The sequence below is a fragment of the Anabrus simplex genome, chromosome 4 (genome assembly GCF_040414725.1).
Source record: "Anabrus simplex isolate iqAnaSimp1 chromosome 4, ASM4041472v1, whole genome shotgun sequence".
Taxonomy (NCBI): Eukaryota; Metazoa; Arthropoda; class Insecta; order Orthoptera; family Tettigoniidae; genus Anabrus; species Anabrus simplex.
Window position 1 is genome coordinate 118,936,118 of NC_090268.1, and position 27,552 is coordinate 118,963,669.

Sequence of the window (27,552 nt, forward strand, 5' to 3'; positions counted from 1 at the left end):
AGGCCTGAGAATATTGAGAGTTTAATTCAGAGATTTGAAGGTTGTCATTGGTTTACTGCGGTTGACTTGCGTAGTAGTTTCTAGCAGGTACCATTACGGGTGGAGGACCGGCCTTTTACTGCTTTTCTCTATAAGAACAGGTTATTTCAATTCACCAGAATTCCTTTCGGAACCAAGACGTCGTCATCAGGGCTTATTAGAGCCCTATCTATTGCACTAGGGTCGGACACAGAGGAATTCACTACGTGTTACATTGACGACTTGGTCCTTGCATCTCGTACATTTTCAGAACACATGACACACTTACGGAGTGTTTTTACAAAATTAAGGGAAGCGGGCTTCATTTTGAAGCTATCTAAATCTAATTTCGCAACGCATCAAATTAGTTTTCTGGGGCACACCATCAATCGGAACGGGGTCACACCACAGGAGGAGAAACTGGACAGCATCTTCAATGCTAGCACCCCACGCAATGCGAAGCAGTTAAGGTCCTTTTTAGGTCTCTGCAATTATTTCAGGCGCTTTGTAATCAGATACTCTTGTTTAATTGAACCTTTCCGCGAGTTAATAGCAAGGAATGCGAAATGGAGATGGAACCATGACCTCAATGAGGCATTTGAGCGTCTGAAAAGTGGATTCCGCCAAGCTGTCACGCTGAAATTTCCATGTACTGAGAAGCCTTATATTGTAATGACGGACGCGTCTAATTCAGGTATAGCTGGTGCTCTCTGTCAGCGTTATGAACAAGGTAATCTAGGCATTGTTTCCCTGGCAAGTCGAGGACTTAGCACAGCGGAACGGCGGTATACTACGAGCGAACAGGAACTTTTAGCGGTTGTTTATTCTTTAGAGAAATTCCGCATTTACATTTTAGGCCATTCTTTTGAGATCCATACAGATCATAATGCTCTTGTCTTTATGAAAACGTGTAAGTTAGCCTCCAACAGGATGTCACGCTGGATTCTGGCGATACAGGAGTATGACCCTAAAGTTGTTCATGTTAAGGGTACTGATAATGTGTTAGCTGACTATTTGAGTCGGAATATTTCTGTGACAGCTGACGAGGTCAGCACTGATTTTAGTGAGAATATCTTGGTATGTGCTGATAAGTATGACGAATGTAGAGAGGAGAGAAGGAAACTCTCGAAGATGAAATTGGAACAGGGACAGTATGAGGAGTTGTGTGATATTTTATCTGAGTTAGAGGCTACTGAGCCTGACACTATTGTGGAAAAAGGGAATATGAGGTATAAACTTCTGAGTGGTTTAGTAGCTCGCATATGTCATAAGGATGTATGGAGGGTTGTAGTGCCTCAAGCCTTGCGGAAAGACATGATTTGGTATTTCCATAAGGAATTAGGTCACTTTGGTGCGGAGAAGGTATTATGTGCAATTCAGTATCACTTTGTGTGGCGCAGTTAGGGTAGACAAGTCCGTCAGACTTTGACTACTTACGATGTGTGTCAGAAGTGTAAACACCCAAATAGGTATATGCACGGGCCGAGGCAGGCTGTGATAACCGAGGATATAGGTGAGTTACTGTGTGTGGACATCTATGGACCGTTGGTTAAGTCTAGGTATGGCTACCGATATATATTTGTAATACTTGACTCGTTCTCTAAATTTGTTAAATTATACCCACTTCGGAAGGCTTCTGCTAGAGGATGTGCCAATGCAGTGAGTAAGTATTGCGAGGAATTCGGTAACTCTAGGAGGATCCTATCCGATCACGGCTCACAGTTCACTTCGAACATCTGGAAGAAGACTCTACAGGACAGAGGTATTCAGGTAACATATTCGTCTATAAGGTTTCCTTGTGGAAACATGTCTGAGAGAGTCATGAGGGAACTTGGACGGATGTTTAGGACCTATGTAAGTCATAATCATAACTCTTGGTATGAACATTTAAGTAGGATGGAAAATTGGCTCAATGTCACAAGACATGAGAGTACTGGTCTTACACCCATTGAGGTGCACTTTGGGAGAAAGCCTGATTTTGAGTTGGCCAAGATATTGAGGTTGGAGAGCGTGGAGGAGGTTCCTCAGGACGTATTTGTACAGCTTGCTAGGGAGAAGCTGGTTAAGTCTGGTCAGAAACGTGCTAGGATAGTTCAGAATAGGTGCTCTGATAGTTTAGAGGTAGGAGATGAAGTATTGTTGCGAGTGCCTCACCCATCTAACGCTGAGGATAAGACCATGTCTAAGTTTTTTCAATTGTTTAAGGGTCTTTTTATTGTTGCGAGAAGGATAGGGAGGTGTGCATATTCCTTAATTGATGCTAATAGGAAATGTATTGGAACTTATAATGTGTTCAATTTGAGGAGATACCATCGGGATCCCTAATGTTGCATATTGTATATTTGATGGGTATTTTGAGGAGCTGTCCTTGGGCCATCAGCCACCTGATTTGTGTTGTTTTGCCAACATTTGCATCTGTTGGAAAACAAAGGGGGAGTATTGTAACCTGACAAACCCTGGTCAGATATTATTATTATTATTATTATTATTATTATTATTATTATTATTATTATTATTATTATTATTATTATTTGTTTTGAGTACGGTATGAATTTGTGTTTTGTGAAAATCAGGACGAGATCTGACGAACACCTAGCTCTGTTCTCCCGAGGAACTCCTCTCGTGCTCATGTGAAATGAGCTCTGGCCTGTAGCCTGGAGGAAGCAATACGCAGGCGCAGCCAAGCTTGCAACACTCCCCGTAGCCGGTAGAGTATACCATCAACCGGGATCAACTTTCACTGATCCCGTCTATAGTTACTTGTCCTCCCGCAAGGGGGTAGAAGTGCTCGATGCTTCCTGCTACCCTAATGTTGAAAGTGATAGGCGATCCTGCCACTAGAGAGCAGCATCGTCTGGGCTCAAATATACAGCGAAACTGGGAGGGAACAATCTATCTGAGTCAAAGAATCCCGCATTAGTATGTAAATTGTAATAGAGGAGGCCTCAATGATTCAGTTGGCAGCACTTTCAGTTGCTTTGTGCGGTGTTTGATCTCGCGGTTATATTGTTGGTGCGTGTTTTTCTATCACTGTGTTAGTGTTAAAGCTCATATGGAGATTTATCCAATTATTTATCCACTGCAGTGTATATCAAGTGAAATTTGTTCTTAGTGAGGATCTATATTTCCAAGATCCTATTTGCACTGCAGATTGAAAACAGCGTATTTAGAGTTTTTTGTAGCACGTAGGACGATTTTTTCACGAGCCGCCGCTGCCTGTGGACCAGCAGAGGTGAAAGAAGGTGCCGGGATGAATGGGCCTAACTACAATGCTACGAATTGATTTAAAACTTTAACAAAGATTATATTTCTTTACAATTACAAAAATCAACAAATAACAATGTAACAGGTACCAGTAGAAATAAACAATTCTAGGAACGACCAGATTGGTGGTATAAACAGATCTTGGGCTTCAAGCCCTCACTTTACAGTTCCTGAGCTCCCAGTTCAAATTTACAAAAGACACAAATTTACACAAGGGCAGAAATCCTTCAATACCTGGAGCGCTTGCTCCCAACATATAATATCCAGCCTTCAAAAGGCATTCAGTAATCTTACTTTCAAAAGGAGCTAACAGGCTCTCAGTTTTCAAGCCTACTCAAGGCAACAGCAAAAATATCTTACGTCTTTTGGCCTTCCATGGCCCAGCTTACAAATTGAAACAGGGGTATTTCGTACCCAACCTATAGGGCCTTCGTGTAAAGGGAAATAGCAGTTAAATAAATGGCCCGAACACAAAATGAATGGAGGCGAATGCTTGCGCTCCTAGATATGAGCACTTAAAACCTAAAGGACACTAGGCCGGAGAAACAGGGGCTATTCCCAAACTATGGAGGTGACTCGTATAAGAATAAATAAAGACTTTACGGAAAGGAAGAAAACCAGTTACAAAACGTAGTCACCTCAAACCAATATGAAGGGGAGCTCGAGAGGATACATCATTCTCTATCCCCGATTTACAGTGAAATTTTTTTATGAAGTTATTACATAAGCTGGCAAAAGTTACACTTTCAGAAAAGTAGGTTACATAGTTACAGTTTCGGACCTCTCCCTCGGGTTAAACTGCAGAGCTAGCAAGAAATAAAGTTGTTAATTGGCCATTACCTTGTCGCTGTACTGCTACCTGATGAAAGAGGTGCCTCCCGCCTCCTGCTTGACACACACACTAAGTTAGATGACGATCAATTGGCCAAGAGACGTGATTGCGAATTAGATCCACTGCTGTTTTAATCTCATACTCACTTTTTTATCACCATATTTTTTAACTCTTGTCAGTGGATACATTTTAAAAATTAAATATCATGTATCATGTCGTCCATCACGTTCCATTAGGGGCCGATGACCTTCGATGTTAGGCCCCTTTAAAACAACAAGCCAAGAGACGTGAAAATCCGCAGTTTATGAACCCTCGCGGAAAGTTCGAGACCTTTCATGAATAAACACGCCACGCCCTCTCACTTTATTGGAGAATTTAAAAGTTACACTCAAAATCGAAGAAGAAGCCTGTGACAGGCGGAAAATTAATTACAGAAATTCGCGATTGGCTAAATTCAAAACTGGTGGAAAGAAAAGATAAATATTGCCAACCCAAAAATAAGGAACATTAATTAGTAAAAAAACCTTATGAATACAAAACTTCTTTAAATCAAAGTTCATCCACTTCGCACCAGGGTGCATGATCATAGTTTTTGTAGTGACATCTGTTGAAGAAAGTCCAAACTTCTTGATGAAGGGCAAAAAAAAAAAAAAAAAAAAAAGTAGAAATTCACACAGTACTGGAAACTTCACAATACCAAAATTACGTCTAATTACTGTAGTGACATCTTCTGAGTAAAGGTTTAAGTAGGTCTAGTTTCAAGTTCACTTTTTCTCCTGTAGAGGAGTTCTTTTAGGCGCAAGATTTAAATGCGCGGCGTTGGGGTGTACCTACCGGTACAAGGTTCAAAGTTCTGGCCTCAACGTTCCCCAGACCTTAATCCATTATATTTTTATTTGTGGGGACACTTAAAGGAACACGTTTATAGTACTCCACCCATGGATGTACAAGACCTAATAGCTCGCGTGCATGTTGCATCGGCAATGGTGGATGCAGGTATGTTGCGTTGGGTCCGGCAAAATATGCTCCAGTGAGTGGCGAAGTGTTTGCAAATGCGAGGTCTTCGCTTTGAACATCTGCTGTGAAGTGGACGTTGCTCGTAAGTGTACGTACCGCCTGTGTGAAGATACGATTGGATATCACATGGACACTACGTAATTATTGTGCGTAGCATAGTGGGCAATCCAGTGTACTGTATTGTGTTTCCTTGTACGGCGCGTCCACACAATCGGCATTTATGGCATTACCTTGTCTCACTGAGCTAATGAGACAGCTCCGTAGGGCGCCGAGTTCATGCGACCAGTGCATGTCCACGCTGCATGCCGTTACAGCGTTGCCAGAGTCTCGTTTCTTAACTCGCATTTCTATTAAACCTATTGGTGGGACTAGGTTTTGCAAGATAAACTTTGTCGTGAATTTCGACGAGGAACTGCATGCCGACCTCCACGTCCGGCATTTTTTGTTCACCCTGTATATCTATTAAATTACTTAATTCTATTCCTTTCCTTACAGTACTCCTACAGTTCAGCAGTAACATTTTATGTCATCCCTACTTGACTTACAGATCTCTGTACCCTTATCACCGCTCCCTAGAACACCCCGTTTTGCTGAATGTGCCTCCCTATTACCCTTCCAAACAAATTTCCTAACTTATACGTACCACTGCGGTTTAAGTGAAGGCCATCCGAGCGCTGATCCCTATCTCCTACCAACCCATTAGGATCTAGAAATTTCACTCGTAGTTTCCCACATACTATGGCTATGAGTGGCGCCCCCCCTGTGGGTGGGGGCGGTAGAATAACACCCACGGTATCCCCTGCCTGTCGTAAGAGGCGACTAAAAGGGGTCTCAGGGGCTCTGAACTTTGGAGCGTGGGTTGGCGACGACGGGGCCCTCAGCTGAGTCCTGGCATTACTTCCACTTACTTGTGCCAGGCTCCTCACTTCCACCTATCCTATCCGACCTCCCTTGGTCAACTCTTGTTCTTTTCCGACCCCGACGCTATTAGGTTTGCGAGGGCTAGGGAGTCTTTCATTTTCACGCCCTTCGTGGCCCTTGTCTTCATTTGGCCGATACCTTCATTTTTCGAAGTATCGGACCCCTTCCATTACTTCTCTCTGATTAGTGTTATATAGAGGATGGTTGCCTAGTTGTACTTCCTCTTAAAACAATAATCACCACCACCACTATGAGTGGCGCCATTGCGTGAGAAACACCATAGATTTGCGTTACCTATACGAAGTACAATACTTGTGAGTAGTACCATCTTGTGTGGAACACCGTGAGTCTTCGCTACTTTTGATTAGTACCCCATCATGACAAATACCATGGTTCTACTTTACTCGCGACATGTACCATTCTGTGGGGCCTTAGACGTGGATTTTGCACCCCTGTAGACATCAAGTATCATTGTGCTTTATGAGTGGTTCCTTGGTCAGTAATACTATTATTTGCGTTCCTTTTTTGAGCCTGATCCACTGTTTTTGTTTGGTTGTTTGTTTTATTTTTTGTTGGGTTCATGTCCATCCCTTCATTCTTCATGACATTTTTTATTTTTTATTTTTGTCAGTGGATGGAATTGAATTTTTTGTTATTTCATTTCATACCATTAGGGGCCGATGACCTCGATGTTAGGCCCCTTTAAACAACAAGCATCATCATCATCATCATCATCAAATCTAGACATAAATGTATTAAAGGTACCTCTCTCCATGTTAATACATTACAGCACATAATTATCAACTACTAGCTGCTACCCACGGCTTCGCTCACGAGGATTTCGTAATTTACCTCCTGTGGGTGGGGTACGCAGATGAACAATATACCCACGGTATCCCCTGCCTGTCGTAAGAGGCGACTAAAAGGTGCCCAAGGGACTCTCAACTTGGGAGCGTGGGCTGGCGACCACGGGGTCTTTAGCTGAGATCTGGCATTGCATCCACTTACTTATGCCAGGCTCCTGTCCAACCTCCCTTGGTCAATTTGTTCTTTTCCGACGCCGACGGCATTAGAGCATTCAAGGCCTAGGGAGTCTTTCATTTCCAGGCCCTTCGTGGCCCTCGCCTTTCTTCGTCCGTTACTTCATTTTTCGAAGTGACGGATCCCTACTTATTTCTTCCTTTTTCCATGTCTACCCCTTGGGTGGGGGATGCAGACGAAGAATACACTCACAGTATCCCCTGCCTGTCGTGAAAGGCGACAAAAAAGGGCGACCATGGGATGATTGTATTAGAATCATGAAACTACTTGTGATTAGTACCACCACGCGGGGAACACCATGGGTCGCTTTTACTTGCGCGTAGTACCACTATGTTGGGTACCAAATAGGTCTGTGATTAGGTGCACTACATGTGCGACACCATGGGATGAAGGAGCCCATGGTTCTGGCTTGTCTATGATTAGTACCCACTATATGAGGAACACCACGGGATAGTACGAGTCCCTGTGGTTAGTACACTTAGGTGATGAACACCATAGGTTTGCGTTGCCTGTCAAGGGCGCCGCAATGTGCGAAACACATTAGGTCTGTAATACATGTGCGAATTTCATTACCTGTGAGTAGTACCACAATGTGAGGAACACCCGCGAGTCTACGCTACTCTTGATTAGTACCGCAACATGACAAATACCAGGGTTCTATTTTTCTAGCGATAAGTACCATTACGAGTGGCCGAAGACTTGGATTTAGGACTCCTTTCGAATGTAAGCATCATCATTTCGATATCGTACTATAGAGGCAGTCCCTTGGTCAGTAATACTATTGTTCAACGCCAGCTTCTCTGCATGTGAGGCACTGTGGGTCGGTTCTACTGATCGTTTTAAATTCATATCCATTCATCCATCCATTCATTCTTCGTCCTCACGTTTTGAATTGTGGTCAGTGGGGGATTTTGGGTTTTTAATATGTCGTTTCATTTCGTATCATTAGGTGCCGATGACCTAGATGTTAGGCCTCTTTAAACAACAAGCATCAATCAATCAATCTTGGTCAGTAATACAATGTTTATGGTAGTTTTTGGGTAGGTTCCACTGATTGTTTTAAATTCATACCATCCATTCATTCTTCATGCAATTTTTTATTTTGGTCAGTGGATGATTTAAAACTTTTCATTTGTCATTTCATTTCGTCCCATTAGGGGCCGATGACCTAGATGTTAGGCCCCTTAAGTCAACAAGCATCATCTTCGATTTCGTAATTTAATAAAAATTAATTGTTTCTCGGTACTACACTAAGACAATATCTGAAAATCCCTCAAGTATAAAAACTCACCGAAAAATTGTATTTCATTTAACCCAGAACCTCTTTGTAAACCACGTTTGTGGCACTACCTTTTGCGGCTAAGATGACCAGGCTACTGGAAGAGCTAAATCTGGAACATGCGACATGGAACTCTACATGTGAGAAACAGTCCTCTTTTAAGTCGAAAAAAAAAAGGGTTTCTTTATTTCTAAAGGAGATTCCAAATATCAATTTTCACGTCTGTAACATCTCCTCATAAGGAGAATTAAACTCCTTCACTTATTTTTGATCTCCAGCTGAAGATGATTTTCCGAAAACAAAAAAAGTGCGTGTTCCTTTATTTTTAAGGGAGATTGCAACTACCTATTTTCACGTCTGTAACATGTTAGGTTTATAAGAAATACTGTAGATATACTCATTTTAAAAACTGCCCCATACCTTGGCTGATTGTTCAGCGTTGAGGCCTTCGGTTCACAAAGTTCCGGTTTATGATTAATTCATTTCACAGTTCTATACAAAATATCACTAGTACAAACGGAAGTGGACAGACACGTTTACTCGTTGTACAAAATAACTCAGATTTTCGTACACATACAGTACTATACATTCATCAATAACCCAATGCGACACCCACACTGACCGCGAAGATTGTGCGTCTACTACTGCACTCTTACGGCGACTTGAAGAAATATTGATATTCGGGCCTTCCTGTGTTAAACTACTGGCATAGAGCAGGCAGTATAGGAGGATCGAGACGGCGGTGACCGTCCCCAACCAGGTTTTCAGTAGTGCCGCCAGATGCCTCTACATCATGTTATCTATACTAATATCACTGCCTGTTTTATCGTGTGTAATAGTGTCATTTGTCTTAGTGTATTTGTACTAACTGCACTTTTATCCCATTGACTCTATTTTAGTTCGTGTTTGCGTAATTTAATGTGTTATTTTATCTTCTAACATGAATTATATATATATACTGTAGCCTATAGGCCCTATACATCTGTACTTCGACGAAACCAGAGGAGTGCGGCAGGCTTCGGCAGCCGGCACATTTCATATCCTCGTCGCTAGATGGGGGCTTCATTCATTCCATTCCTGACCGGTCGAATGACTGGAAACAGGCTGTGGATTTTCTCTTCCAGGCAATGCCTTATTCCAATGTCACCTGTATTTTCTATAATTTTATTAGAAAATAAGGCATTGCGAATTAGATCCACTGATTGTTTTATTCTCATAATCATTTTTCATCACCATTTGTGTAAACACTAGTCAGTGGATACATGTTAACATTTTTATTATAAAATGATGTACCATTAGGGACTGATGACCTTAGATGTTAGGCCCCTTTAAACAACAAGCATCATCATCATCATCATCATCATCATCATCATCATCGATAATATCACTAACAGTTTGCTTATATTCTTCGACCTGACGCTGTAACAGATCACGTTCTGAAAGGTGAGAAGTAGCAAGTCCTCGTATTACGCTCGTACGTTTGAAGGACTTCCGACAGTAAGGCACAGCAGCTTCAGTAAACTCCTGCAGATGCTTCTTCAGTGCAACAAAACAAGGTTTTGGACATCGACGTATTCCTCTGTTCTGATGCATAATCAGTTCCATTTGGTGGTGTCGAAGCTCTAGGCAGGGAGATGTTGCTGACGCATATGTCACACTCCATCCTCTCTTCAACAATACGAACCAAATACCAGCAAATTAGGATTTGATTTTATGTTTCTAGATTGATTGGGAAATTATCATTTGGATATTTGAGGTTGAATATTTCGGGGGGAAAATCTGTAGTTTCAGTTCTATAAAAAATGAAATAACATGAAGATGTTTGTTTTGTGATCGTCCGTCAAATTTTATTATCACAAGGAATCCACTATCCTCCACGGCTATAATCACCTTATGAAATAACGGCTACATATGCGAGAGTAATCCGAGGATATCCTTTGTTAGGACCTTACCTGGATATAGCCAACAGACACTTTTCTCTTGATTACCTTCTGGACGGTATTTTATGGAATCGTATCTCTTCTGGCTGCAAACCACCTTGCCGAGATTTGCAAAATGGTACACAATGGTCGAATATTTGAGGGCGTGGGTGGGGGGGAGAATTTAAAGTTTCAGTTCTATAGAAAAATAACTCGCACAGATGAAAGAAAACAAATACAGTTTAAAATAACTTTTAAAAGGATAACATGATTAACCCCCTACTGCATACTGTTGCCAACAGACACTTTTCTCTTGATTACCTTCTAGACGGTATTTTATGGAATCGTATCTCTTCTGGCTGCAAACCACCTTGCCGAGATTTGCAAAATGGTACACAATAGTCGAATATTTCGGGGGGGGGGGGGAATTTAAAGTTTCAATTCTATAAAAAATAACGCGCACACATGGAAGAAAACAAGTACAGTTTAAAAGAACTTCTAAAATATTTGTAAGGATAACATGATTAATTCATTTCTCAGTTCTGTACAAAATGTCGCTTGTACAAACGGAAGTGAAGAGGCAAGTTTACTCATTGTTCGAAATAACTAAGCTTTTTGCACACACGCATGCACCAATAATACAATTAACACCCACACTGACCGCGAAGATTGTGCGTCTATGACTGCACTCTTACGGCGACTTGAAGAAATATTGGCATTCGCGCCTTCCTGTGTTAAACTAGGTGCATAGAGCAGGCAGTATAAGAGTATCAAGACGGCGGTGGAAAAAATAAACGAGTGCTTTTTTTCTCTTCCATGTTTACAACACATACGCATGAGTATTCATCGCAGCTGAGTGAAGTACTGCGACGAGACTAGAATTTCTTTAAGAACTTTGTACTCTGGAAGAGTTAATGCTTGAAGAGTTGCTTGAAGACTCTCTGCTGCATCATTCCGTTAGTTATTTGTTGTGGAAAGTAGCATTTTATTGAAGTTTATTAATAGTGAATTTTAAAACCTCGTGTGCAGTAAAACTTATTTACCGGTATACTTAATGTTTACGTTCCACAATAATTGCAGCAATTTCTTATTTTGTTTCCTTATACGAAACCAGTGTGGATACTGGGGTGCCTCTAGAATTAGTGTCCACGGAATGTCGTCAATAAAGAATTGGTGGGATAAAGTGGAAATGGGGCCAATGGACCCCATACTTGGTCTTAACGAGATGTTCGCTAGGGATAAGAATCCCAAGAAGGTTAATGTTGGTGTAGGAGCATATCGCGATGATGCCGGAAAACCCTTTCTCTTACCGTCGGTCCTCGAAGCAGAGAAACGCATAGCAGCTAAAAATACTAACAAGGAGTACGCACCTATTGCTGGCTTTGCCGAGTTTTGTGCTCTTAGCGTTTCGCTAGCGTTGGGAGAAGATAGTGAACATGTTAGGAATGGCCTCACTGCCACAGTCCAAGGGATATCAGGCACCGGTTCTCTACGTCTCGGCACGGAATTTTTGAAGAAATACTTCCCTGGTAACAAAGTAGCATATATGCCAGCACCGACTTGGGCAAACCATATTCCCGTCTTCAGACACGCTGGTATTGAGATACAGTATTATCGATATTTAGACACCAAGAGTGGTAGTTTTGATTTTAAAGGTGCTCTAGATGACATTGGAGTCATTCCAGAGGGATCTATCATTCTGTTTCATGCCTGTGCTCATAATCCAACTGGAGTTGATCCATCCCAGGACCAATGGATAGAACTGTCAAAAGCAGTTAAGAAGAGAAATCTGTTCGTATTTTTCGATATGGCCTATCAAGGTTTTGCTACGGGAGATTTAGTAAAAGATGCATTTGCGGTGAGACATTTTGTAAGGGAAGGCCATTGTATTGCATTAGCTCAGTCTTACGCTAAGAATATGGGACTTTATGGAGAAAGAGCTGGAGCATTTACGCTTGTGTGCAGTAACAAGGAGGAGCAGGAAAGAGTTTTGTCTCAACTGAAAATAATAATAAGAGCTTTGTACTCGAACCCACCTATCCACGGGGCCCTCGTTGTTATGGAAATTCTTTCAGATCACAAACTTAAAGCTAGATGGATAGATGATATGAATACTATGTCTTCTCGAATAACGGCAATGAGGTCGAAATTGGTTGAAAATCTAAAGAAAGAAGGCTCAACTCGTAACTGGTCACATATCGTGAATCAGACTGGTATGTTTTGCTTTTCTGGGCTTAATGAAGCACAGGTTGAACGCTTGATTAAAGAGCATAGCATTTATTTGACGAAGGATGGAAGGATATCCGTGGTCGGAATAACATCGAATAATGTTGCTTATCTTGCGAAATGTATTCATGAGGTGACGAAGTAGTTATATGTAAGTTGAGAATACTTGTGCAGCTGACAATATTACGCGATGTCCGATATGACCAAATGTAAATAGATATTGTAGCTACTGTTGATTATGGCCTGGTTTTATCGCAAGAATGTACATATCTGATAGAAAAACTATAAAACAGATTATTTACTTATCTAATGTTTATATAATTTACAGTCTGTAGAACGGAGTGATATTAGACGAGTATTTCACCGTTATCGAGGTATATATACTGGACGTTACAGGTCTCTTAAAGTTCGAAAAGATACACGAAACATTAAAATAAAAACGACGCGATGGCCAATATTTGTCCCTACTTGTCTCTTATATGATATTTCACACGATATTTCACGCTAACGAAAAGGAACTGTTAAGTGCGATAGAAGTTGAATGAATAGGCGTAAAGACACAGCTGTATTATTGTATCATAAACTTTCCTTTTGCTAGAGGGTGTTAATTCATTGTTCATTCATCATTTCACCATTATGCACCGGGATAGTCAATATATACACTTTAAAAATTCCTTACTCGCAGTATTTAAAATATTAGATGAGTTAAATCACGGAGTAATACAACAAATTCATCACAGAATAATGTACAGTATTTAACAAAAATGCTATATAAATTCCAATCACGACCAGTTTTAGAAATTACTTACATTATCTTTTTTCCTTTCTTAATCCGTTTACCCCCTAAGGTTGGTTTTTTCCTCGGACTTAGCGAGGGATTCCACCTCAAGGGTATTGTCCTGCATTGTGCGACTTTGGGTCGGGGATAAAACTGGGAAGGAGGACCAGTAACTCGCCCAGGCGGCCTTACTTGCTATGCTGAACAGGAGCCTTGTGGGGGAGTGGAAGAACGGAAGGGATAGACAAGGAAGAGGGAAGGAAGTGGCCGTGGCCTTAAGTTAGGTACTATCCCGGCATTTGCCTGAAGGAGAAGTGGGAAACCACGGAAAACTACTTCAAGGGTGGCTGAGGAGGGAATCGAAGCCCCCTCTACTCAGTTGACCTCCCGAGGCTGAGTGGACCTCGTTACAACCCTCGTACCACTTTTGAAATTGTGGGGCAGAGCCGGGAATCGAACCCGGGCCTCCGGAGGTGGCAGCTAATCACACTAACCACTACACCACACAGGAAGACCATTATCTTCTTACATATTAAAAAAAGTTCTTATAGCCTATCTAATTTACGAGATTCTACAATTTTATTTGTGGAATATAGTCTATTACTCGAGCCAATTTTACAATTTAGATTTATAGATGTCCGCTTCTGTGGTGTATAGGTTCTGTGTGTTCCAGTGCGTTTGCATCGAGCATTTAGGCGTGTGTCTCTGGTTGTAAAATGATGAATTGTTGTGTTCTTCTCTGTATATCATAGCAAGAAATCCAAATTCTTCAGGTGTGAGGATTCCTGAAATCCCCCCAAGTAAAGAACTTGGCTTAACGCTATACGCTTAACGCTATATCAAGGCAAGGATCAACCAAGGATAGTCAATGGATTCCATCCGGTTATTCTCGTGTTTATAGCCTGAATTTTAGAGATGGCGATAAAAGATAAAACTAAAAGAAAAATATATTGAAGCCAGAGAACATGCCTAGTCGGTCTTCGAATTACCGTCATTACCTTCAAACCAGAAAAATAGCTCCATGAAAGACCAGACAGCGACAAGATATTTCTTCGGAAGAAATTTGTGATGAAACAAGCTCTTCGACCGCAGGAAATACATTGGATGACGAGTACGAAATTCATGTGAACAACGATGTCTCAGTCCAAGTCAGTATGCCAACGAGTAAGAATAACAGCAGTGATCAGAAAATCAGACATTCGAGGCTCCGATCGAGAATTCTGAGACTGCGATAACAGCTGATGACTAACCATAATGAAGTTAAAAGACTACAGAGGAAATTCGAAGACAATGCAGAAATTGATCGTCTGAATAAAGTAAAGGAAGCAGCCAAATATAATGAAAAACGACCGTTTTAAAAAATTAAATCCATAATTTGCGCAAGAAAACATTTGCGCGGTCAGAACAAATCACACGGTAATATATGGCGTGGGGAATAGTCTCCCAAACGGTTACGAATATGGCAGGACTCCTGGTCTAGTGTCAGCTCCGTCATAAAGTACTCTGGACAGGTAGCCTAAATGGAAAATGTTGATAGTGTTTGTCGGAATTCCAAGTTAGTGAAGTAAAGACTCAGAGCTGAACGTAAAACTCTCACACCAACAGAGAGGAGTGTAACAGTGAACGTCGATTAATTAACCAGGAAAAGACAATACAGATGGTTATCATGAAAGGTGGCAAGGCGGCCAAGGATGACGCCGTATCATTAAATAATAAACCACTAGAAATAGTCAAGAAATTCAAATACGTGGGCATCACGTTCCAAACGAGCATGACATCCTTCAACAGCCACGTCATAGACAGAACGACAGCAGCAATCAGAGCCATCCACAATATCAAGAATATATCTATGCTATCCCTTAACACAGCGATGACTTTATTCAAGACCGCAATAACCCCAATTGTCTCATATGGAATCGAAATAATATGGGATAACCTGACAATCGGTGACTTGGAGAGGATAGAAAGGGTCAAAGCAAGGTTCCTGAAGAAGGCCCTAGGAGTAGGCAAACTGGCACCCTCCAGACTTGTTTATGTACTGGCACGGGAAACTTACTTCATTGAGGATCTACGACTCAATCTACCACTGCCATCTACCGGCCAATTCCAAGAGCTTCAGAAAAAACTTCTTAAGAAACGCGCGGAAATAGACCCCGAATTCTACGGAAATGACGCCATGATCGATCGAAACTGGACCAATCAGCTTCAAGAGCAAAGACATGTCATAACAAGATATGCAATACATGGCTTCCACCACAAAATATGCGCAAAGACAAAATTCCACAACCCAACAGATGACTGTGTTTGTACACTGTGTAAGGAAAAGTGCGACCGCTACCATCTGCTAAAGTGCAAGAACAGAATAAAGACTCTAACAGAATACAGCACAATGTAAATTGGCACAACAAACTCAATACTCATTCGAGTGCTCCTTATATAATTAAATGGCTAATTAGGTACGGCTCCTCTACGACCGAATCAGTGACAAGTTCGTTTGCGTGGTCAATGTTGAAGTTGCACGCGGCAAATATATTGGAAAATCTCCTGCTCTCGCGAATAAACTGTTGTGTTTTCTTGTAATCGGACTTTCAAAGAAGTTTTCTATTCCTGCAGTCTACTTCCTCGTTAAAGGCTTGTGACGTACCCACTCAGCCCACAGATGTGTGACAGTATTATAACGTGGCGGGTCACTTTAATAGTAATATAAATAAATTATATCTCATTGTTTTTCAATAAACAATATCCCATGGGCTCCAGCCTTCAAGCTTATGGCTTGAAAACAATAGTTGATAATTAATAATAATAATAATAATACGTCATGAGACTCAAAAAACTCCCAGGGGTAGGGTGACGGGACACTAACCATTAAGTACACTAACTTGGAATTTAAGGATCATTAATAATCATTTCATAAAATTCAAATTAAAACAGCTATTTATTAGGATGAAAAAAGTGACGTAACGGCGTATTAACGAAATCTGAACTTACGGAAGCAAAAGAAAAATTGAATGTAACTCTAAGAAAATGAACTGTTGTGCGAAAACTTGCAGTAACTTATACCATAAGCTCACCATTTGTAGACTCTGTCGTCTTGAAACCGATGATCGATGGATCTCTCGTACCGGCTGCCTCATCTGTTGTTGGATTCCAGTCCTACTTATGCTTTTCCTGCCTTTGACACTTCCTACTGTACTCCTTACATAAAGTCGTAATGAGTCCTAATTTTAAATGCAAAACCACCATGGGTTATGTTCATGGAGAGAATACACATGTATTCTTCCGTATTACGGAACATTAGCGTAGCTAAATTCATAATAAAAGCTCTCCTCCCCTCTACTAGTCAAAACCGGTCTCCCGTTGACTATACCTCTCGTCATTGAGATAACAAGTCCCAATGAGAGTAACTTTTGAGTAGTATCCTACGGTACTACTCAGATGCGAAGTGAACTAATGTTAAAATCTTCTTCGATGTGCAGACGTAGAATCGTAGTAAGAGTGTAGACGCTCTCTCACCCCTGAGTAGTTGCGGAGCGAGGGCCCTCGTTGCGAGCCGGAGGTCAGTCGGTTTTTGTCCGCACATCAAAGGGTTTCGCTCATCGAATTTCTCTCGGTGTAAACGTGGTCCCCGTAGTTGCGCGAGGGATGAATCAAGAACAGTGCTTGCAGCTCATCAAGCTCTACAAAAATTGAGATTTTATGGTGGAATCCGAAAAACAAAAACTACTTCAATCGCAATAAAAGAGAAGACGCGTGGAAGGAAACTAGTTCTCAGCTTAACTTTCCTATCTCTACAGTGAAAGCGAAGATGAAAGCGCTACTGGGATCCTATCGAAGTGAAAGATCGAAAGAAAATAAGAGCAGAGTCACTGGGTCAGATAAGCTATTACTATTGGTTTATAATGCAAAATTGTCATTTCATTACTTTATTGAACCTACCGGTACCTATTTTGAAGCATTCTTGGGTCATTGTAAATGAACTTCCACTAGTGGGCAGATAACACCACATTCAGAAGGCACAAGCCCTGAACATTTGGATTCGTCATATTTGGATAGGCTATTGCACTTGTGACTAATTTTACTTGGTTCCTGATTTATTTTCCTTCCATTATTTTATCTTTATTTTACATTTTCACCCAATTTTTGTATTGATCCACAACAATTAACAAATATATCAAACGCTATTTTTTAAAAGGTTGCGGTTTGGATACGAAATGTATTTCTAAATTGAATGAATATTGTGTGATTTTTAATTATTAGCATTCCTATTTATTCATTTGACTTTTTTAAATACATATATAATACCGGTACCGAGTCGATTTACTGTTTTAAATGCGATTAATTATTATCCCTACCTTCACATAATACTGAAGTGTTTCAATCAACGCATCACAAACTTCTGGGACGGTTTTTGATATTGTGCACTTCGATATTTTAAATAAATACTGCAAACTTGTGTACGAATCACCAGTTGCTAAGAAACGCAGTGTGACAGCCAACCTTTCTCTCACTGTTACTGCTTCTCTGAATGTTGTGTCTTGCTTTTCAACTTTTTGACTGATCAGTGAAACGAGTTGTTCAAAATCTTGGGTACTCATGCGGACGAATTTCTTAATTGTATCATCAATGGGTTCCTGTACCATTTCTCTCATAAGGCTGTTTACATATTGGCTTCTTCCAAGGAATAATTGTTTGCTCCACCATCGTCGAGGGTGCCGATTTTTCTTCTTCCCTTTCTTGATAAAAGATGACATTGATATGATGGAAAACGCGGCTGCTGCGGTTGGAGGGATAAATCAAGTTTCCATGTTGGCTGCAAAACAAGAACAGAAGCGTTCAGGCTTGTCGAAGACGGCTCGCCCCACTTGCGCAATTTTTCGCTCTGTTTTGGGTAGTGCGAAATTTCACACGAAACGAGTTAGTTTCACCCGAGCGACTTTCGCGAGGGAGTTTCGCTAGTGTAAACGCAGCTTAAGAGTGAGAATAAGAATGTCCTCTCCAGCTCTTGTCTTCGACGTATATAGGTTCAAAAGTCTCCTTCCATCAGCCATATCACACGGTCCAGTAAGATTCGAGGTCTCATCCCTTCTCCTATGTATTGCTGTGAATCCATCACTTTGCTTCATTACGTTCATTCACATAGGCTGAACTTTCCCGTTGAAATAAAGCGTCAGGTAAAGAAGTTCGAAAAGTGGGCGTTCATAATGTATCAACTGTCTCTTCATGAGGTGGAGAGGGTAAGGTCTCTCGTAACCTTGATGACGTACTTTTCCTGGAAATGGGCTGAAATGAGCCTGCTGACTCTGGTCACCTCGCAACGGCTATTGGAAAATTTACTGCAAGTTATTAATATGAATGATGTTGAAATACTTTACCCAATATGTGGTTCGTTCAGAATACGTTATAGCCGCGATACAAAGAAATGAAATGATGATGTGAAATGGATGATAAAAACCCTATATATATACATATTAATTTAAAAATGACCTATCAGTGATTACATATATACAACATCAATTAATTATATAGTTCAATAATTGGAAACATGCAGTGATGTCCCAAACATCACAGGCTTAGAAGTCTCAGATCTATCGCTTTTATTTGGCCCCAGGGGCTCTGAACTTTGGAGCGTGGGTTGGCGACCACGGGGCCCTCAGCTGAGTCCTGGCATTGCTTCCACTTACTTGTGCCAGGCTCCTCACTTTCATCTATCCTATCCGACCTACCTTGGTCAACTCTTGTTCTTTTCCGACCCCGACGCTATTAGGTTTGCGAGGGCTAGGGAGTCTTTCATTTTCACGCCCTTCGTGGCCCTTGTCTTCCTTTGGCCGATATCTTCATTTTTCGAAGTGTCGGATCCCTTCCATTTTTCCTTCTGATTAGTGTTATATAGAGGATGGTTGCCTAGTTGTACTTCCTCTTAAAACAATAATCACCACCACCACCTATCGCTTTTATTTCAGAAATGATTAATGCCGTTGACTGACAATCAAAGAACCAACGTTTAAACATTTTGAAGAGGGAAAAGTGAAAACCTGTGTGACTCATCTGTGTTATCCTAGTCGTAAACTTCCTTTCAGTTTTCACTATTACCATTTGATAAATGTGAGGTCCCAGTTCCTAAAAGTGAACTCACAGCAATGGCATCATCACCTCCAAATATGTGAAAGTAGTTCGCCTCCAGAGAGAATTGACATCCAAGCCTGTTCGGTATTATGAATAAAGAGAGGAATTTGGAAAATATGAATGTTCTGCTGTACACATATTTCCCCAGCGGTCACTGCTGCTATTCGCTTCATGAAAGAAAACCATGCCCGCTTATAAACACATGTTTAGACATTTCACACGCGGAATTGACGATGCGCTTCGTGGAATGAATTTACAAATTTTTCACATTGCATGACGCCATTGACAGAACTCAGCACTTTCGGCAAAACAATCCAGATTGTGTGCATTTCTATTCACTAGCAGATAAAATACTTACAATGCTTGAATAATGGTTGGTTAAAATAATTCATTTAGAATCAAAACACAAAGAACTGAAGTGTCTGACTAATGAGATGGCAGATGCTGACTCGCTGACTGTGGAATCTATAGTGGAATGTGTGTCTTATCTGTTACAAAATCGGTTATTTTATGTTCTCCCTAGATGATTTTCTGGAGACGCAATAGAAGCTCTATTTAGTGCAGTGAGATTGGGTGGTGGAAGTAATGACATGACGAACGCATGCACTGCATTATGTATTATAAAACATTTCCTGAAATCTGGTCATGAAAAAGGGTCAATGAAATAGTGATAGAACGTTTTGTGTGTCCACTGCTGGTAAATAACAGTAAGAAAAGGACTGAAAAGGCGCTCCGTTACTCGTGTCGAGAAAATTCTGAACTGTTTATGTACCATGCAGCAGTGGGATGATCCTAATATATCTACTGTAACTGGTAAGATTTTATATGTTTTACGTTTGTACACCTTAAGCCAAGAGCAAATGTCAAATGTTAGTTTCTGTATGTGCATTATCTTCTCAATTAGTAACATGTTAAGGATTATTTTTAATTTTATATTGGTGTTACGGACGAACTCTCATTTAACTACGTGCTTTGGGTGCGGTAAGTGCTGCCATCTGCAATGTTGCTGTAAACGCAATTCTCGCGGCACAGAGCAGGCGGTACTTTATATAGAGATTGAGATAGCGGTGGTAGCCGCGCGCGACAATTTCTTTGATTCCCGAGTTGCCCTGGCGAAACTCGGACAGGTAGCAACCGTACATTAAGTGGTCATCGTCAGAGTTAACGAAATGATCCAAACAGACTTTTAACTTGAATCATGACCAGCGAAACACTATTCTGATTGCGGAAGTTCACTTCGTCGTATTCCTTTGGTGCAGTGAATCATTCAAGAGGACCATATTTGTACAGCGCACAGAGGAGTATTTCTCCATGAAAACTGGTCAAAAGTCGAAAGTAAACAGTTCATGAAATAGTCCACAGTAACGATGTAGAAAACATTAGCAAACATCACGTCAGCTCATGGCTTGTCTGTAGTTCCAATCTCCTTGCCGGCAGAAGAACTGCAGTCATTGTCCGAGTCAAACGTACTTATTCTTCTCGCTGTCATTTGCAGTACTTCTTTTTCTTTATCTGTTTACCCTCCAGGGTTGGTTTTTCCCTCGGACTCAGCGAGGGATCTCACCTCTACCGCCTCATGGTCCGTGTCCGGGAACTTCAGACTCTGGGTCGGGGATAAAACTGGGAAGTATGACCAGTACCTCGCCCAGGCGGCCTCACCTGCTATGCTGAACAGGGGCCTGGGGTGGGGATGGGGAGACTGGAAGGGATAGACAAGGAAGAGGGAAGGAAGAAGCCGTGGCCTTAAGTTAGGTACCGTCCCGGCATTTGCCTGGAGGAGAAGTGGGAAACCACGGAAAACCACTTCCAGGATGGCTGAGGTGGGAATCGGACCCTGGCCTCCGGGGGTGGCAGCTAATCACACTAACCACTGCAACACAGAGGCGCAACATTTACAGTACATATTATTATTTTATTTTGTTTGCTTTTTGTTGAGTTGAAAAGTGATACTACCCCCTGTGGGTGGGGGACGCTGATGAAGAATACACCCACGGTATCCCCCGCCTGTCGCAAGAGGCGACTAAAAAGGGCCCGAGGGGCTCTCAACTTGGGAGTGTGGATTGGCGACCACGGGGCCCTTAGCTGAGTCTTGGCATTGCTTCCACTTACTTGTGCCAGGTTCCTCACTTTCGTCTATCCTGTCCAACCTGCCTTGGTCAACTCTTGTTCTTTTCCGACCCCGACGGTATTAGAGCATTCGAGGCCTAGGGAGTCTTTCATTTTTACGCCCTTCGTGGCCCTTGCCTTTCTTCGTCCGTTACTTCATCTTTCGAAGTGACGGATCCCTTCTTTCTTCTTATTTTCTCTCTCTCTTTACCCCCTGTGGGTGGGGGACGCAGACGAATAATACACCCATGGTATCCCCTGCCTGTCGTGAGAGGCTACTAAAAGGGGCGACCAAGGGATGATTGAATTAGAACCATGAAACTACTTTTGAATCGTACCATCGCGCGGGGAACACCATAGGTTGCCTGTACTTGCGAATAATACCAATATAGGTATGAAATAAGTTTGTGCCACGAACCTGCTACGCAGGCGTAGCAGGGGGAGAGGTGATACTCCCACGTGGCGCGTCCCAGGTGGCGGATAGGGGGGTCCTCACCGGCTTGCCGGCGGACTTGAGGGAAATAAAATACCTCTCGCGGACCAAACACACACCCCCTGTGGGTGGGGGAGGCTGACGAATAATACACCCACGGTATCCCCTGCCTGTCGTGAGAGGCGACTAAAAGGGGCGACCAAGGGTTGATTGTATTAGAACCATGAAACTACATGTGATTAGTACCACCACGCGGAGAACACCAAGGGTTGCTTTTACTTGTGCGTAGTACCACTACATTAGGTACGAAATTGGTTTGAGATCAGTAGCACACAGGAGCACCGCGCGGTCGGCTTTTGCAGTACCTGTGATTAGTACCACCATATGAGCAGGACCATGGGATGATAGCTACCATGGTTCTGCCTTGCCTATGATTAGTACCCACTATATGAGGAACACCACGGGATAGGGAGAGGTCCCTGTAGTTAGTACTCTTATGTGATGAACACCATAGGTTTGCGTTGCCTGTAAATGGCGCCGCAAAGTGAGAAAAGCATAGGTCTGTATTATGTCGAATTTCATAAGCTCTGAGTAGTACAATAATGTGTGGAATGCCGCAAGTCTCTGCTACTTTTGATTAGTACCGCAACAGAACAAATACCATGGTTCTATTTTGATAGCGATCAGTACCGTTATGAGGGGCGGTTAACTGCGATTTAGGACCCCCTTTTGACTGCACGCATAATCGATTGTGTTATGCTATAGCAGTAGTCCCTTGGTCAGTAATACTATATTGTCACGTCTATTTATGTAATGTGAGACATTGCGGGTCGCAACCACTGATTGTTTTAAATTCATGTCCATCCATTCATTCTTCGTTCTCACGTTTTTGAATTCTGGTCAGTGGAGAATTTTAGATTTTTAATATGTCATTCCATTTCGTCTCATTTCGTACCATTAGGGGCCGATGACCTAGATGTTAGGCCCCTTTAAACAACAATCATCAATCAATCATCAACAAATAAGTTTGTGATTAGTAGCAGTATAGAGCCTGGTCTGGGGGTTTTCCAGTACCCGTGCGTCGTACCCATGTGAGCAACACCGCGGGTCTGGGCGTTGCCTGTGAGTTGTACCACTATATGAGCGACCCCGTGGGTCTGCGTTGCCTGTGATTAGTACCCACTATGTGAGGAACACCACGGGAATACCGGCACCCGTGACTAGTACACCTACAGTGGCCACAGAAAGTATTCGTACACTTATGGAAAGTGATAGAACATCATTACGACTTACGAGCTGAAGTCAGATTTATAAGCGGCGTAACGACAGACATCAGATATACACGCTGAACATACAGATCGTTTAAAAATGTAACATGATCGGTACGATACTGTATACAAACTGCAGACCGTACCGCCAAGAAAGTATTCGTACAGTGCAGTCTTTGTGATTGGTTAAACCAGTTGTCGCCGCAGTTGTGCCTGCAGGTGGGGTTGTTATCTCTTCAGTCATCACTGTGCTGTCGTTGCCGCAAGGTTATTTGGTATGGGGGCGAAAGAAGATGGAACCTTCATTGAGTTCACGAGATAATATAGTGTTACTGTGTAAGCAAGGTAAAAGTTATTGTCAAGCTGGAAAACAGCTCGGCATTAGCTTTACTACGGTGAGTTTAATAGTTAAAAAATGCAAGCACAGCGGGCAAACAGAAAACAAACCCAGATCTGGTCGTCCAAAAGTGCTGACAATATGGGAGCGACGCAATATTGTGCATTCGGCACGAAAGGAACAGTTCCGAAGTGCTACAGAGCTCGCTTCAAGGCCCGACAAAACGGTGAGTTTGCATACTGTATGGAATGTGTTGCGCAGTGCGAACCTGCGCAGTAGATGTCCACGAAAGAAGCCACTTATAAATGAAAGAAATAGGCAGATGCGCCTACAGTTCGCGAAAGAGTATTGTGAAAAGGCAATGGACTTTTGGAACACCATTACTTTTTCTGATGAAGCGAAGTTTACACAGTTTGGAACTGGTAGGAACAGGAAGATATGCCGAAAGTCAAACACCGAACGTGAATCTCAATACGTAATCCCCACGGTAAAACATGGAGAAGCGAGTGTTATGGTTTGGGGCTGCATGGCTGCGAATGGAGTGGGAAACCTGGCATTTATTGATGGTATTATGGATGCCAGGATGTACATAGATGTGTTGCGCCATAATTTAAACAGGAGTGCACGCAAGCTTCATCTGGAAGGAGTCTTCCACTTCGAACGGGACAATGAACCTAAGCATTGTGCCAAGATAACCAGTGAATAGTTGTTGTACAATGCCCCAAGAAGACTTCTCACTCCACCGCAGAGTCCAGGTCTCAATCCCATAGAGAACCTGTGGGACCATCTAGGCAAAGAAGTGCAAAATCGCCACCCTACTAGTAAAGAACATCTTAGGAGATACCCTCAGATGCACGGTCCAACATATCTGAAGCGTACACCAAACGTTTAGTTGTCAATATTATTGGTCGTCTAGGGGCGGACGTTAACAATATTGCGATACTGAGTTGACTCAATGCCAAGACATCTGGAACAGATCATCAAAGCTAAAAGCATGCATACAAAGTATTAAGACTGTGTTTGAACAAAGACTTCGGAAAGTATTTGAATTATCTGGTAGTGTACGAATACTTTTTGTTGTGTTAAAAGACGAGTTTAAATCTCGAAGCAAATGTTCAGCTAGGTGTCTTTGGTTATGCATATGTCTCACTGGATGTGTTTATATTACTTCATGGTGTTTAATATACAAGGTATACATTAAAATGTTGGTGTACGAATACTTTCTGTGGCTACTGTAGGTGAGGAAACTCATCGGTTTGCGTTGGCTATGAGTGGCGCCATTGTGTGAGAAACACCATAGGTCTGTGTTACATGTACGAAGTACAATACTTGTGAGTAGTACCATCATATGTGGAACACCGTGAGTCTTTGCTACTTTTGATTAGTACCCCAACATGACAAATACCATGGTTCTACTTTACTAGCGACATGTACCATTCTGTGGGGCTCTAGACACAGATTTGGGACCCCTTTAGACATCAAGCATCCTCGATTCAGGATTATGCTTTATGGGTGGTCCCTTGGTCAGCAATACTGTTAATTATGACCTTTTTTGCGTTGGATCCACTGTTTTTTGTTTGTTTGTTTTTTTTTTTTTTGCTTTTTTGGTTTGATGTCCATCCATTCATTCTTTATGACATTTCCTTATTTTTGGTCAGTGGATGATTTTGATTTGTTGGCATTTCATTTCGTACCATTAGGGGCCGATGACCTTGAAGTTAGGCCCCTATAAACTACAAGCATCATCATCATCATCAAGTGATACTTATGGAGGTGGAAGTAGAAGGTATGTACTCTACTGTAGTACACTTAAGAAAATGGAAATTGCAACACCATGAAGGCATTGGTCGTTTGTGTTGATTTTCAAGATGTGGAACGATGCCATGTAGGTATGTAAACGATCAAAGTTTCAGACCCATTGGATTGTTGCTACAGGTCTCCCCACGTGATTGGTCGCGGAGGAATCAACTCCAGTATACGGACTCTGGTGTAGCGTAGTGAACTTGCAGTCTGTGCAGTGAAGTGTTCCCCGTCAAACATGCCTCGACGACGGAGAAGAGCACGCTGTCAACAACTGTCGCCGTTTGAGAGGGCTCGGATAATTGGGCTGTGTGAGGCTGAATTATCGCTAAGGACTGTCGCTGCACGTGTTGGCCGACAGGCATCTACGGTACAACGTGTATGGCAGCAGTGGTCAAATGAAGGTACCCACACTCGTAGACCTGGCACAGGCCCAGCGCGACAGACAACTGTGAGAGAGGATCGCCGCATCATTCGGATGGCCCGGATGGAACTCCATGCAACAGCAGCGCAAATTCGAGCAGCTGTGGCACCCCACGTTACACAACAAACAGTTGGTAATCGCCTGCGTGCAGCTGTCTTACGAGCCCATGTCCCTGCAGAAGGTGTTCCATTGACCCCACAACAGCGACGTGTAAGGCTGGCCTGGTGTCGAGAAAGATCGACGTGGGTCGACGATTGGCATAGGGTCGTCTTTAGTGATGAATCGCGCTTCTGTCTTGCCCGCAGTGATCGCCGGAATCGTGTGCGCCGACGTACCGGGGAGAGGGGCCGCCCAGATCTTATTGTCGAGAGGCACACAGGGCCAGCACCAAGCAGTATGGTCTGGGTAGCTATTGGCTTTAATGTGAAATCACAATTAGTGCTTGTTGACAGCACTATGATTGCTCGACAGTACGTTGATAGGGTACTCAATCCAGTGGTTGTCCCTATGGTGGCAAACATTGCTAATGGGATGTTTAAGCAGGACAGAGCCCGGGTTCAAACTGCACGCATCTCCAGAGAAGCTCTCCACGACATCACAACCTTAGAATGGCCCGCCAGATCCCCGGACCTCAGTCCTATTGAACATGTGTGGGACATGATGGGTCGACAACTGTCCAACCGTCCTCAGCCACCCACAACTCTGGAACAACTGACCCGTGCAGTGCAGAAAGCATGGGCCACAATTCCTCAGTAAGCGATCCAGGGCCTTATTGACTCCATGCCTCGACGAATTCATCAATGTATTGCAGCTCGTGGTGGGCACATCCTGTATTGATCGTTGTCCAAACTTGCGGTCAGAGGGACCTGAAAGTGTAATAATCGAATCACAACCGAACACTCGTCTTGCATGTTCAATTGCAGCAATGTAGCGCTACTCCTTCTGGGTGTTGCAATTTCCAATTTCTTTAGTGTAATTACATCCTTCCATATAGGGTTGACGTCAGGAAGGGCATCCGGCCGTAAAACAGGGCCAAACCCATACGTGCTACATAGTTCGCACCCGTGACCCCACAGGTGTGGGAAAAAGCGGTAGGAAAAGAAGAAAGAAGATGAAATGAAATGAAATGAAATGACATTGGAGCGTATTGCTGGAATGAAAGATGACAGAGGAAACCGGAGTGCCCGGAGAAAAACCTGCCCTGTCTCCGCTTTGTCCAGCACAAATCTCACATGGACTGACGGGGATTTGAACCACGGAACCCAGGAGTGAGAGGCCGGCGCACTGCCGTCTGAGCCACGGAGGCTACCTTCATAACGATATATCACTATTTCAACAACAACAAAAAAGTAAATTGCATTTCTTTTTAGAAAAATCCACAAAGTAATTTTGACCAGATTTTTAATTAAATTATTTCCATTGTGCTGCGTGGTGATTCAATATGCCTTCTTCAGGAATGCTTACAGATCTAAAGTATTTTCATAGTTGGCTCTTTTATTACAACTTGGAATTCTAAAACAAATTTCCGTTACGGTCGATAATCCGTAAGTCCAAGGTACTGTATTTCAGAAAAAAAGGAAGAAACTTACCCGCTGCATCTTCGACCGTCGATACATCACGACACGTTAGGAACTGGGAGTAAAAATTGACCATGACCAGTCCACGATTCAGCGCCTGCAATAAACGAAATAAATTGAATTGGTTGCAAAGCATAAAATGAAATTAAACTAATATTTTCCACACTGTTCATAGATATCACAATTATT

The 27,552-nt window shown here is 42.3% G+C and overlaps 2 protein-coding genes across 2 annotated transcripts in view; one reads left to right on the forward strand and one right to left on the reverse strand.

The window, feature by feature from the left end:
• Positions 1-27,552, reverse strand: part of LOC136872193 (dipeptidase 1-like) — a 485,863-nt gene that overhangs the window by 104,738 nt on the left and 353,573 nt on the right. The window contains exon 7 of the mRNA XM_067146027.2: positions 27,376-27,460. Within this exon, the coding sequence (XP_067002128.1) occupies positions 27,376-27,460 (85 nt within the window). The remainder of the gene's footprint in view (positions 1-27,375; positions 27,461-27,552) is intronic.
• LOC136872087 (aspartate aminotransferase, mitochondrial-like) lies at positions 691-12,662 on the forward strand. The gene is made up of 2 exons (XM_067145945.2): positions 691-1,293; positions 11,406-12,662. Exons 1-2 carry the CDS (start codon positions 691-693, stop codon positions 12,660-12,662), a joined length of 1,860 nt encoding a protein of 619 aa, XP_067002046.2.